General features: G+C 47.6%; 1 protein-coding gene across 4 annotated transcripts in view; it reads left to right on the top strand.

Moving 5' to 3' along the window:
• PIK3R5 (phosphoinositide-3-kinase regulatory subunit 5) overlaps positions 1–14,623 on the top strand; it is an 87,126-nt gene that overhangs the window by 42,520 nt on the left and 29,983 nt on the right. For 3 of the 4 annotated variants that reach the window (XM_009189661.4, XM_003912329.5, XM_031657371.1), the window contains exon 2: positions 13,041–13,156. In XM_009189661.4, the coding sequence (XP_009187925.1) occupies positions 13,054–13,156 (103 nt within the window). In that variant the 5' untranslated portion in view covers positions 13,041–13,053. Of the gene's footprint in view, positions 1–11,525; positions 11,789–13,040; positions 13,157–14,623 lie in introns of those variants that run through there. The other variant, XM_017950344.3, reaches the window with a different exon arrangement.

Genomic DNA, 14,623 nt, shown 5'->3' with positions numbered 1-14,623 from the left:
TGTAATCCCAGCACTTTGGGAGGCTGAGGCCAGCAGATTGCTTGAGCTCAGGAGTTCAAGATCAGCCTGGTAACATGGTGAAACCCCACCTCTACAAAAAATAAAAAATAAAATTTAGCCAGGCATTGTGACATGTGCCTGTAGTTCCAGCTACTTGAGAGGCTGAGGCAGGAGGATCGCTTGAGCCCAGGAGGTCAAGGCTGCAGTGTGGTATGATCACACCACTGCACTCCAGCCTGGAAGGCAGAGCAAGACCCTGTATTGAAAAGAAAAGAAAAGAGCAAAGAAAAGAAAAGAGAGCAGCCTGCAATAAAACAAATTTGTCACAACCGCAATCTTTTTCCACATCCAGAAAAACCAGAAAGCTGCCAATATATGTGTAATTGGCCTTTCTTGAGTTTTTACATTTACATTCATTTGCTGCTTTATTCTCCTGTGCACATTTGCTAACAATTAAGATGGGTTCCATATTTAAAGGTGGCAGGATTAAACAGCCTCCAGTGTAAGTGCCCATGGATTAGTCCAAGCACCCAGAGAATTTGGTTGCTGCCTGGAGCTTATTCCTTGTTTTATTGTTATAGTCTTCCTCTGATTTCTCAGTTTGGCAGTAATTTCAGTTTGCCCACCCCTGGCTCCCGTATAGCTGCTCTTACTTGCATGGAAAAGCTAAATTGCCTAGAGCATACTTCATTTACCAGCTGAGAGAATGCTCTGTACCTCAGTCTCCTCATCTGTGAAATTGGGGGTAAGGAGGATCTACCTCACATGGATTTAATGACTGAATTCACAGAAACACCTAGAACGGTGCCTGCCACGTAGTAAGCTTTCAATTCCTATTAGCTGCTATTCTTAAAATTACATGAAAAGGCGACATTATACATCCTATTGTCTTTTCAGTACTCTACTTGGGTAGAGTGGACCAGATAGACCTTAGTTCAGATCCTCTCTGTGCTATCCGTATGTCCTTGGGAAAGTCTTTTAGTCAACAGGAGCTGAACTTCCTCATCTCTGCAAGTTCAGAGTGTTCTAGAGTAGCTCAAAATAAATGGGATCATGTGCTTCAAGCCCTAAGCACGGTATCTGGCCCAGGGTCAGTACTGTGTACATGTTAGCATCTTTCTCCTTCCCTATCCTTCATCCTTATCCCATTTCTTCTTGGTCTTGACCACAACTGTGGTCTTGGTCTTCCCAAGCATTCCTGTGTCCCTTCCTTGGTAAAGAAGGGCTTGAGCAAAGTTAGGGGGAGGTGGGCAGTCTTACCTCTGCTTCTTCAGTGGTTCTTTCTTTTGGTACATCTCTGCTTCATCTTCTGCCCTCCCTGGACCTCCATGCCATGTCCACCTACCTTTTCACATTTCCTCCCTCTCCTGGCCCCAGAGTCCTTCTCCTGCCCACTAGGTACCGTCACTGCTGTAATAGACTCATCTAGTGGCTAAATCATCCTCCAAGAATCTTACATCTTGAAAAATAAGCTAGGACAGAGGAAGTGAACAGCCCTAACCCAAGGAGAATGAATCACTAACAATGGAAAACTCAGCCAATTTTTATGCAAGACGTCTTCCCTGGAAGCCTCAAATTACAACACTGAGACGAAACAGTACACTCAGCCCTTTAAGTCTCTAGAAACCAGTAGATATGACTTCCTATTAACACGACATAGGAAAGAACATGGGCTTTGAGAGTCACGCCAACTTTGCATGGACTTCAAGCTCAGGCCATAGGAATCGTGACCATAGGAACTTGAGTGAATAAATGGCTTACCCTCCTTGAGCTGCAGGAAATGTGAATAATTATGACAATGTCAAAGGGTGCTTGTGATTATCAAACTAAGTAATCAATGTCTTGGGGATTGACCGAATGTTAATTCAGTTTCAGTGTAAGTAATCAATGTCTTGGGGATTGACCGAATGATTGATAATTTGATAATCAATTATGATTATCAGACTAAGTGAAAACGCCCAACATAGTACCTGACACAGATCAGCCACTCAATAATTACCTTCCTCCTTTTCTTCCTTCCTCCCTCCCTCCTTTTCTGTCACCCTCCCACCCTCCCTTCTTCCCTCCTTCCTTCCTATTCTCCAGGCTGAAACTTACAGAGAATGAACAAATCGGGTGGTTTGTTTTTGCTGCTGAGTTATATAGGAGTTCTTTATATATCCAGGATGGTAGCCCTTAATCAGATATATGATTTGCAAATATTTTCTTCCATTCTGTGGCTTGCCTTTTCACTCTGTTGATTGTATCCTTTGATGCACAGAGTTTTAAATTTTGACATTTAACTATTGTTTCTTTTGCTGCCTGTGCTTTTGGTGTTATATCCAAGAAATCTTTGACAAATCCAATGCGATGAAGCCTTCCCCCAATTTTTCTTCTAAGAGTTTTATAGTTTTAGCACTTTACATTTAGATCTTTGATCCTTTTTGAATTAATTTTTTATGGTATTGAATCTTCCTATCTAACAGCAGAATATGTATTTGCATTTACTTTTGCTTGTTTGTGTCCCTCAAACATTTTCTTTATAAAAATCTTGCATATTTTTAAAGTTTTTTTTTAAATTTGTATCACTTTTGTTGCTGTTAGAAGTAGAATCTTGTTTCCCCAATATAATTTATTTGCATAGTTAGATAATATTGATTTCTACATTAATTTGTGCCCAACCACTTTACCTAACTCTGTTCTTTGGTATGACCATTTTTCAGTTGATTTTCTTGGGTTTCTATGAACATTTTGAGGGTGAAAAATTATGAATTATGCCAATTCTATAATTGGCAAAGCTATAATTCCTGAGCCAGAATGAATGACACATGACATATAAAGTCTCAGAAAGTACCTCACCCACACATCTGTCCTGAAATTACTCAAAATACTTGAGCTGAGCAAGAAATGAACCAAAATAAAGGACTTATAAATAGGAATGGTAGGGTACAAAACAGTGAGTAATAAAATAAATGAAACTTAAAGCCACTGTCCAAAACTACTACTGTTATCACAGTTATTACATTTAATGTAAATGTCAAAAACATTTAAAGAACTATAAAGTAGTATAAAATATTTAATACAGGCCGGGTGCAGTGGCTCATGCCTGTAATCCCAGCACTTTGGAAGGCTGAGGCGGGTGGATCACCCGAGGTCAGGAGTTTGAGACCAACCTGACCAACATGGTGAAACCCCATCTCTACTAAAAGTATAAAAGTTAGCCAGCCGTGCTGGTGCATGCCTGTAATCCTAGCTACTCGGAAGGCTGAGGCAGGACGATAGCTTGAACCTGGGAGGCGGAGGTTGCGGTGAGCCAAGATTCGCACCATTGCACTCCAGCCTGAGCAACAAGAGTGAAACTCCATCTCAAAAAAAAAGAAAAAAGAAAAAAGAAAAAATATTTAATACAAATATGGATCTGTATTTTGAAAGAAAACATGTTACATTAAAAGAAGGGCTAAAATTACAGAAGTAATTATAAAAAATATATAGGAATTTCTGATTCTTGCTAATGAACTTTAAAATCTTGATTAAAGTGAAAGATATTGTCAGAAAACCTAAATTTGTGAAGTTGACACATAAAGTTCAGTACCTGAACAGACCAATAACTCTGGAAGAAATTTGAAAAGGGATTCCAAAAATAGCCTTGAGAAGAGCAGCTGAAGTCACTCACTGCTGGGCAGCAAGGAGAGTGCGATTCTCATCCAAGCAGGAGGATGCATGATTATCTTTTGTTCCAGGCTCAGATTCTACTTACAGATTTACTGGGGTCTAATCTGGGCAAGTCCTTTCACCACTCACAGCCTTTGTTTTCCTATCTGTAGAGTGGGAGTGTTGTACTAAATGGTACCTAAGGTGCCTTCCCAGTCTTAGAGTCAAAAGTGTGTGTGTATGCATGTGTGTACACATGCATGTGTGCATATTTGTGTAAAATAAAAAGCATGACTTTCCAAGCCTAACTGTGCATCAGAATCATGCAGGAGGTGTTTTATTTCCTGGCCTAGTCCCGAAGACATCAAGAGTTGGGCAGCTGAGATTTGAGTGTTAAGAAAGCACTCTGGGCCGGGCGCGGTGGCTCATGCCTGTAATCCCAGCACTTTGGGAGGCTGAGGCAGGCGGATCACTTGAGGTCAGGAGTTCAAGATCAGCCTGGCTAACATGGTGAAACCCTGTCTCTACTAAAAATAGAATAATTAGCCTGGCGTGGTGGCACATGCCTGTAATCTCAGCTACTCAGGAGGCAAGAGAATTGCTTGAACCCGGGAGGCGGAGGTTGCAGTGAGCCAAGATCACGCCACTACACTCCAGCCTGGACAAAAGAGCAAGACTGAAAAAAAGAAAAGAAAAGAAAAGAAAAGAATAGAAAAGAAAAGAAGGAAGGAAGGAAGGAAGGAAGGAAGGAAGGAAGGAAGGAAGGAAGGAAAGAAGGAAGGAAGGGGAAGGGGAAGGGAGGGGAAGGAAGGAGAAGGAGAAGGGAGGGGAAGAGAAGGAAGGAAGGAAGGAAGGGAAGGGAAGGAAAGGAAGGAAGGGAAAGAAAGAAAGAAAGAGAGAGAGAGAAAGAAAGAAGGAAAGAAAAAGAAAGAAAGAAAGAAGGAAGAAACTCTGATAGCTAACAGAGAATATATATTGAATGCTTATTATGCACCAGGAATGTTTCTACACATTTGCCTTTGTTAACTCATTGTGCTTAACCTTGAGCTCTTGCAAATCCCAAGCACACACATGGTGTGCCCTGTCCTTTTAGGTGACACCAACATGGTATGACACAAATGCAAACTAGGCACGGACATCTGGTAACATTTGGTCATGAAGTGATCATCAAGATGTTCCATAATATATTAACTATGAACTGTATCTAGACTGACATTAAAATGAAAACATAACTTGAACATTCTCAAAGACAGCCCTTAAATCCCCCACAGAGCCCCAGAAATTCTCATCCCCAGTTTAAGAACTTTAGGTTGGGGGATTTTGAGGCAGCCAGCCCTGCACTGGTCCACTGTGACTGCAGAAGAAATAGCAAATATTTAAGAAGTTCATGTAAGGTAGTGAATCATTTGATAGCTGCCTGGAACGATACTGAAAGGGCATAAGGCTATGTAAATATATAAAGGATCTTAGAGCCATGTCTACCATTCACTCAGCTTCCTCTAATGAACAACTTACGTAAACATGGTGCAGTTATCAAAACCAGGAAATGATCACTAACAGAGTACTATTAAGTAAACGACAGACCTCATTTGAATCTTAGCGTATTTTCCCCCTAATGTTCTCTTTCTGTTCTACAATTCAGTACAGGATCCCACATTGCATGTAGCCTTTGTGTCTCCTTCGTCTCTACCAATCTGTGATAGTTCCTCTGTCTTTCCTTATCTTTGATGACCCGAACACTTTGGTGAGTACTCCCCATAGTGAATGTCTGTATGGTGAATACTCACCATATAGAATGTCTCCAAACTGGATTTTGAATGGTGTTTTCTCATGATTGTGGTTATGTGTTTTTGGCAAAACAAAACAAAAAACAAAGAAGTGACAAGCCCTTCCCTCTTCAGTGCATTACAGCAGATGATACATGATGCTGATACAGCTTATTGCTGGTCATGCTAACTTTGATCATATGGTGAATGTGCTGTCTGCTGGGTTTCTCCACTGTGAGGTTCTTGTTTTCCCCTTTATAAGTGGTAATTATTTGGGGGGAACTACTTTGAGGCTATACGAATATCGTATTTCTCCACAGATTTTCACTAACAGATTTGTAGCATTCATCAGTGAATCTACAATTATTACCATGGTGTTTGCCTAGGGGCAGTTTTCTATTTCTCTCATTCCTCTCACGTTTATTAATTGGAATTCTTTTGTAAAGAAGGCCTGTCCTTTCTCCTCCATTTATGTTTTTATTCAAGTGTCTATAACATTTAACTATCTATAATTATCTATAGACTTGTGGATGTTTATTTTATCTATGAGTTATAATTCATCACTTTCTTTGTTCATTCAAATTGTCCCAGCTGTGGCCATTGGAAGCGCCTTCAGGTTAGTCCCTATGTCCTTTTGACACTCCCCATGGCTTTTCAAATACTGACTTATTTTCTGGCACTACAAGCTGTGCTGGGTTTATGTTGTATATTTCCTGTTTCAATCCTAGGATCAGCCATGTCTCTAAGGAGCTCTGGTTCCTTTTATTGGAGAATGGTATTTAGAAACCACGATCTGGGCACTAGATCTTAAGGACACTCCCGTAAAGACAGGAGTGGGCAGAAGTAGTGTTGGCTGAGAACGTTCATTTGCATCTTGGATTTGCATCCATTACCGTGTGGGACACATAATGAGTGAGCGGGATGACTCACTCCTGGTTCATGGCATAGCCAGCTTGGCCATCGCAGCAGGGGCTGGGCAGAGGGGTCTTAAAACCCAAATCACACGGTTCAGCCCATGGGAAGAAAGGTCATCTAGGACGGAAGTAGCTTGTTGCTACTGGGATGTCATTGCCTCTGGGCTTTCTCTGTAGACAGAACTAGAAAATGTATGTGTATTAATCCAAGCACATACATCTTTTAAAAATTTTTCTATATGTATCTATCTGTATGTACATTAACAACCATGAGTTCATACTGATTCTTTCAAGTCTGGCCTAACTCCACAAGGTTCATTCCAGCTTTCCCCCTTCTTTATTTTTCTTTAGCTCTCATTATCTATGGTTTATTCACGTATCTGTCTAATCCTAGTGTACACATAAAGAACTTTCAGATTTTTTTCTTTTTTTTTTTTTGACATGGAGTCTCGCTCTGTCACCTAGGCTGGAGTGCAGTGGCACAATCTCAGCTCACTGCAACCTCCGCCTCCTGGGTACAAGCAATTCTTCTGTCTCAGCCACTGGAGTAGCTGGGACTACAGGCTCCCACCACCACGCCCAGCTAATTTTTGTATTTTTAATAGAGACAGGGTTTCACCATTTTGGTCAGGCTGGTCTGGAACTCCTGACCTCAGGTGATCCACCCGCCTTGGCCTCCCAAAGTGCTGGGATTACAGGTGTGAGCCACCGTGCCCGGTCCGGAACTTTTGTAATTTTTAACTCACATTCATATGAGAAACATATTTAATAACCGGAAAGCAGTATTTGTCTATAGTTTTTATTTTTGTTTTCGACCAGTATCCAGTCAAAGTACCATTTTACAAAGTTACTTAGGTTAGTTCTTTCATTGCCTATCCGCCTCAGTGTGGTTATGTCAGTAATTGATTATACAATTAGGTTAATGTGTTACTGCTTGTCTCCCATTTTCGGTCCCCTACCCCCATATCCTGGTTGATTTCGATTATTTATTTAATTTTAGGTATGTAAAATATCGCCATAGTTCTAAACGTTAAAGCTGTACACACAGATAATCCTCAGAGAAGTGCTGCTCCTCCCTCATCTCCAGTTTCATTCCTTGATCCTGTCCACCCTTTTCTCACCTCCACCTCCTATAGTAACTAATCAATCTCCTGAGTTTCCGGTGTATCCTTCCTGTGTTGCGAAGAATTCTTTTACGTAGGTCACCGTGGAGATTCTGCTTCATGAAGGCATGAGGAAGGGAGTGGGGCAGAGAAGGGAGAGTCAAGTCTTGGAGGGTAGGAAGCAGGAGAGGGAGGAGTCATCCAGGACGGAAGCAGGCTGGGTCAGCCCAGGACTGCATGGGCCTAGAATATTCCAGAACACCAGGAAAGCAATGTGGAGAGCCAGCCAGAACCTGGAGGCCCCCTCCATATGAGATGCGGGCTCTCTAACTCCTCCCTTCATCACTGTTTAGAAACCCCTAAGAGGCTCTCCTCCCTGCCCCATCGTGGGCTGCGTGGGGAAGCTGGACCCAGGCGGACCCCACGCCTTCTCTGACCAGCGCTGCACCAAAGGGAAGATGAGCCCTCCGCATCATGACATCCTATCAACATGGGAAGAAAAGGTGGAAGCAAGACTGGCTCTCTCTGTGCCCTCTGGGGTCCCACCAACCCACCCCAACTTCAGGCCTGTCTGCCCCATGCAGGGTCCCCAGCAAGCACTATGAGTCCTCTTTGCTGGCTCAGAAGAGGAACTTGGATATGGGGGAAGGCCCCGTTGTTGGATGTTTCAACACCACCTCACTACTGGCAGGGGAATTGGTGGTGGTGGCGGGGGGCATTCCCGGCAGCAGCTGGAATTTTACAATGGGAGCTCTTCTCAACAAGATAGGGAGGGGGCTTGGGAGAGCAATGCCAGGGAAGCCAGGCCCTGCTTGCCCAGTTTTTGAAAAAAGGCATCATGCTGGGAGAGCGGGTGCCACTGCCTTCCCCTGTCACCTCTGCCCCAAAGCCCGTGAGGTTCTGCTGACAAGTCATAAGAAACAGCTGATGACTGACTCAGACGGAAATGAGCGTTCAAAGGGCTGGGTGGTGAACCCGGTGTGCTGGGTTAACCCCCAGGGCAGCACGACTGAGGGTCCCCTGGCTGGCCTCCCTCTCCCCGTCTCTCAGGCTCCCAGGGGCTAGTGACTCGGGCAAGTCCTGCCTCTGAGAAGAACTTGGGGCAAGGTTGAGAAAGCCTTGGAATGCCAGGGAGGCTGGCACACCAGAATTCCACCAGTGCCTGAGGATATCCTGCCCTTCTGTGGAGAAGGTTTTGATGTGTCCCTGGAACAGGGTGGAGCAGGGAGGGGGCACACTGAGGCCAGGAGATGGGAAAGTCACAGGCAGCCCTAAGATGAGAAGGAGAAGCCATGGGCAGGCAGGCATTGGGCGGGGTGTGCTAGCAGCAGCCCCATGGCACTGTGTTCTGCCTGCTTAAGGACAGGAGTGTGCAGAAGTGGTGTTGGCTGAGAACGTTCATTTGCATCCATTACAGTGTGGGACATGTAATGAGTGAGCAGGATGACTCACTCCTGCTTCATGGCATAACCAGCTTGGCCATCGCCGCGGGGGCTGGGCAGAGGGGTCTTAAAACCCGATCACATGGTTCAGCCCATGCTCCAGGCTAGAGATGCCTGGGCCCTGTGAGCCGCCACAGTCATTGCCGGTGCAGTCCGAGAGAGTGTTGCTCGGTATCCCCTCTGGCACATACTCCTGTGAGCCTCGGCCCTTTCTCTGGAGGATGCAGGGCTGTGAGGGGCAGCTGGTGTAGATGGACGTGGTGGGGCTCAGAATCCCCAGCAATTGACAGTCTAGATCTTTTTTTTGGAGACAGAGTCTTGCTCTGTCATCCAGGCTGGTGCGATCTTGGCTCACTGCAACCTCCACCTCCCGGGTTCAAGCCATTCTCATGCCTCAGCCTCCCGATTAGCTGTGATTACAGGTATGCACCATCACACCCAGCTAATTTTTTGTATTTTTAGTAGAGACAGGGTTTCCCCATGTTGGCCAGGCTGGTCTCGAACTCCGGACCTCAGGTGATCTACCCACCTCAACCTCCCAAAGTACTGGGATTACAGACATGCCCAGCCTACCTCTTAAAGCAAAATCAAGTCTTCGCTTGTTGAAGTAGAGATGGGAATTGGTGTTATTTTTCTTCCAGTAACTGCCTCTGACTGTGCTGAGGGGCAATGTATTCTAGTGGTTGAAACCCCAGACTCTCTGGGTTTATACCCTGGCTTTGCCATCTCCTAGCTGTGTGACTTTAGGCAAGCTGTTTAACCTCTCTGTGCCACCAATTTCCCGTCTTCAATCTGCCCCATCCAGCTTCCTGCAAAGTTGGTCCAGCCTTCAGCCTCCTTCTGGTAGGTTTCCCTCGCCTAGCTGGCAGCCCTCTAGAAAAGTAACAACAAATGGCTCAAGCCCCGCTTTTGTTCCACCTCTCACTCCAATCTGGAGCCCACGTCTTTGACTTGTCCAACAGTGGGTCTGCAAGATGGCCCCCTCTGCCCCTTGTCTCAGCCCTGCCATGGTTCACAGGCAGCACAGGAGCAGGCAAGTGAGGAACAAAGGGCAGCACCCTCACCTTTGGGCATCCCAGTCTGTGTCAGGACTTCTCTGAAAGCCCTCTGCCCTCAGCTTTGGGGAGAGAAGGAAGAACCTTCCAGAATGGTTGAAGACCCTTTTTCTCTTCCCAATCTTATAACGACAGGGGTTGGCGGATCACTGTGCTGGTTCTGCACTGACACCTCCCAGCAAGCCCACCGGGGTGGTTGCGCCCACATCCTTGACAATACTCCATGGCTCTTAGAACTTTAGAATGCAGAGCATTTAGTACTTTTTGTCCCTAGAATTGGGTCTCAGCCACAGTTGGAAAATAAAAAGTCCTCCCTGATCCCCTTGTCTGTTTATACCAGTGGCAACTCTCTCCCAGCTGCCTTGAACAAGCCCCTTATCCTTACTGGACCTCAGCCTCCCCTTCTGTAAAATGAGGTCTCTGAGCTCCCTCCAAGAACCTGCCCCGGGGGGTAACCTGGGAGATCTCAGCCTGAGGACAAAGGGTTGTTGATGACATCTGGGCCAGCCGTTTATGCCCCAGGCTCATCCATGTGAAGGTGCCTAGTGTTCTCCCTCCTCCAGCAGGTGCCGTTAGCCCTGAGCTGGAATAGGACCCACCTCCAGAGAGTCTTATGGTCGGGCTGCCACGAGAGGCAGAAGGATGAGCCTTCGTCACAGGTGTCAGTCCCCACAGATGCTCATCCATGCCAGGTAGCAGCACAATCCCAGGTCAGGGAGGGGTCTGCCCAGTCTGGCTCAGGGTCAGTGGACTCACTACCTGAGCTGCCTGTGGAGGTGTTAACAGAAGCCCCAAAGGCAACTGTAAAAGTCACACGGAAGGGCCTCAGGATGTCTCTGGGCATCCAGGTGCTGCTAATGGACACACCCAAGGTCTTGAGTCACCAGTGAAAAGTTTTCTATCTTTTTTTTTTTTCTTTTTGAGACGGAATCTCGCTCTGCCACCCAAGCCGGGGTGCAGTGGCGTGATGTCAACTTACTGCAACCTCCACCTCCCAGGTTCAAGCGATTCTCCTGCCTCAGCCTCCTGGGTGACTGGGATTACAGGTGCCCACCACCACGCCTGGCTAATTTTTAAAAATCTTTTTTAGTAGAGATGGGGTTTCAACGTGTTGGCCAGGCTGGTTTCGAAATCCTGACCTCAAGTGATCCGCCCACCTTGGCCTCCCAAAGTGCTGGGATTACAGGCATGAGCCACCGCGCCCAGCCCCCCGTGAAAGGTTTTCTGAACTCAGCTCTTCACCTCCACAGCCAGAAGGCGTGGGACCTAATGGGTTAGTCTGTCTCCTGGGCCAGCCCGGCACCCTGGCCTATGCTCCTGGGTCCAGGTCCTCCGCGAGCTAATTCCTGCACCCAGACCATGGCATGGGCTGGCTCCCCTTCCTCCAACACTCTTCCCCATCACTTGTCCTGGCTTCCTCATCCGGCTTAAATGTCCCTTCTTTAGAGAGACCTCCCTGACCCCCCAACACCCTGTAGCGGGGTCCCCACTTGTCCCACTCCCAGCACTATCCTTTACAGTACGTTTCACTTTCTGGAATCACGTCTTTCTTGGTTCCATTGCTCAGTGTCTGTGTCCCCCACCAAGGAGCACAGCTGCTTGGTTCACTGCTATCTCCCTAGTGCCTGGCACATGGCAGACCGTCAGTGAACCTGCAATGGAACCAAGGTGCGTGTGCCGCTTCCTGTGTGCCCGCTGCTGCACCGTCCGGCTTTGGCATGCATAGCCTGCCACAGACACCATGAAAGGATGCTGGAGAGCTCACAAAGGGCTTAGTTTTCACTCGGCCAGTGGTGCCTCCCAGGCTGGGAAAGCAGGAGGATTTGCCTGTGTGGGACCTCCGTAAGCCGAATACTCCAGCCGCACAGCTGAACCCAGGTTAGGATTTTATCCTTCTTTGTATGTCATTTGCATGGCTCAGCTCTGAGCTCTGTGCTTCCTCCTCTGGCTTCCAGAGCTGAACTGCAGCTTTCTCGGCATCCCTCTACGGCCTGGCCTGACTGGCCAGTGAAGGGATCTGCCCAGAAGGGGTGAGTGCAGTGACATGCCCTGGGGCCAGGGGCGATGATGGCAATGACTGTAGCAGGACAGCTCTCGCGTGTTGGAGGCTTACTCAGTGCATCTGCCACAGCATTTTATCTTCCCAAGAGCCCCATGAGGCTTTAGCACCACTGTCATCCCATTTTACAGATCAGTCAGTGGAAGTTTGGAAAAGTTAAAGTGTTTGCCCAAAGTCACATAGTTAAGCAAATATCAGAGTCCAGGTTTGAGTGTAAGTCTGTTGGATGCCGGAGCCAGGCTTGCTCACTGTGCCAAATCACCTTCCGTGGCTTCCCCAGAGACCCGGGAGCCCTCATACATAACTAAGAAGCTGGGCTGGTCTTGCTGGGGGCTCTCAGTTCCCCATACGGGGCTAAAACCCTCCTGAAATTCCCACTTCAGTGACTTTCCAGCTCAGCTAACCACCCCTTGGATTCTCCTCAGTAGGATGAGGAAGGAGGGCAGGGTAGGTCTTTGAATGGCAGGTAACATTGCCAAGCCCCAGGGGAAGGAAAGAAAAATGGCAAAAGTGGAGGTTAGGGCAGAAAGGAAACAGGTGCCTGTGACCTGGGCACCCAATCAGAGGGAGCTCCCTCCAAGCATATTGAGGGAGTTCCTGTGGCCTTCTCATCAGGAACACACTCCTGCCCCATCCCTGGAGGTTTGGAAAACACAGCCCTGGAAATTCAGAAAAAGTCCTCCAAGTGATTCTGATTTTCCCCTCAGGGTCTTCCTGCCCAGCCCATTGGGGTCTGACCACTCCCTGGGTACTTGGTGACGCTCCCCACTGCCCAGTGGGGAAAGCAGATCCCTTTCCACTTCTCTGCTCCCATCCCTGACCCCTTACTTCCCACACCTCTGTCCTGTTCTGCTGCAGGGGTGCTCTGTCCTGCTGCTCAGATGTGGCCCTCCAGACGCCGTTCCTACCCTGGAGGCAGCTGTAAGGCCCCTGGTGCTGTTTCCACAGCACCTGATCTGTAGCTGGGCTGGGCTGATCGCGCTGCACTGTGAGCGCCCCTTGTCTTTACTGGACCAGGTGCTTTCTGGGAAGGGAGCTCAACAAGCTGACTGGTGTCTGTCCCCCATGCAGGCAATGACCCAGGATGCAGCCAGGGGCCACGACATGCACGGAGGACCGCATCCAGCATGCCCTGGAACGCTGCCTGCATGGACTCAGCCTCGGCCGCCGCTCCACCTCCTGGTCAGGTAGGTCTGAGGGAGCCCAGGAGGCGTTTGAGGGCTCAAGGAAGCCTCAGGGGCCACGGTGGGCTCTGAACCAGGCATGGAAGCTGGTAGATTCTAGGTCAAACCCTGTCTGTGTGACTTGGGCAAGCCCCAGGCTTCACCTGGGCAGGTGCCCGGCACAACACTTGATGTCGTCAAACCTCAGTATCCGGCACTTTCTCCCTTCTCCCATGGCATCTTCCTCATCCTACTCAGGGCTGCCTTTTGCTTCTGGAAGAATCCATTGAATCTGCTTAGAAAACCACAACTGCTGATTCTGAAAAAGCAGCTGGGAATCCACAGGCAGCTCTCCCCAGAATTCTCCCGTTGGTTTGTTTCTGGTTCCCTCATAGCCCTATCCTTCTCTTCCCTGTAGAATAAGGGAAAACTCAGCAGAGCTGCGGAGAGCAGGAGGGCCCTGTGTTTCCCATCTCCCAGGACTGAGAAATAGGATGTCTGCAGTCCCGGGCAGTTGTGTCTCTGAAGGCTGGTGCCTGGCTGTAAATAATTCCTTATGCTTGTAGAGCTTTTTCATGCCCCGTATCTCACTGGCCTCCCTAACTTCTCCGTGAGTAGCCATCTAGTGCTCGTTGAATACCTGGTCCCTCCCTACCCCAGTACCTTTGCACCTGCTGCCTGCAATTCTTCCCTGGGAACTGCACATAGCTGGCTCCTTCTCATCCAGGTCTCAGCTCAAATGTCTCTTCCTCTGAGAGGCTGTCCTTGGCTTTTGGAATGCGAGACAGACCTGGATTAAAGCTATCTCCCATTGGCTTTACAACCCTACGCAAGCCACTCACCCTCCCAGAACCCTGGCCCTACTTGCCTTGTCTGCAAAATGGGAATAATAACAATGGAACCACTTTCCTGAAGGGACAGTGGGAGCCTCAATGAAGATAATGTATTCAGAGGCCTAGCACTGTATTGGCACATAGTAGGTGGTCAATAAATGGTAGTTTTCTTTCTTGCCTCCTACCCAGGTTTTGATGGAGGCTAAGCTCATAGGGCTGGGGAGAGGGATATCATTAAGCAAAAGAATATAAAAATATCTGATCTTTGCAAATTATCTGACAACCTGTGACCACATGGACACATTATTAGAAGCCTCCAGAACTTTGGAGGGAGCCTGTACACGTGAGAGGTCCTGGAGCCTGAGCTCCACGAAGTTCAAGTTCAATCCATTTCCACTCCTGGGGCTCTCACTCCCCACCCCACACACACATACACACAGCCCCTCCCTGCTCTTCCGCCCCGGGCCGTCCCTTTAATTTTTAGGGGTTTACCCTTGCTGACTGCAGGGAAACAGAGATTGACAAAATAAGAAAGTCTGGGGAAGTTACAGAGTGACACAGTGCTCATGGCAGCTTTTAAAATAGAACTTATTTAGCTTCCCCTTCCTGGGCTCCATTGCCACTCCTGGGAAGCTCCACGGCTGCTGTAGACTCAGTC

Source organism: Papio anubis, chromosome 17 (genome assembly GCF_008728515.1).
Source record: "Papio anubis isolate 15944 chromosome 17, Panubis1.0, whole genome shotgun sequence".
Classification (NCBI taxonomy): domain Eukaryota; kingdom Metazoa; phylum Chordata; class Mammalia; order Primates; family Cercopithecidae; genus Papio; species Papio anubis.
Note: the sequence above shows the minus strand (reverse complement) of the source record. Positions and strands in the feature narration are given on the sequence as shown.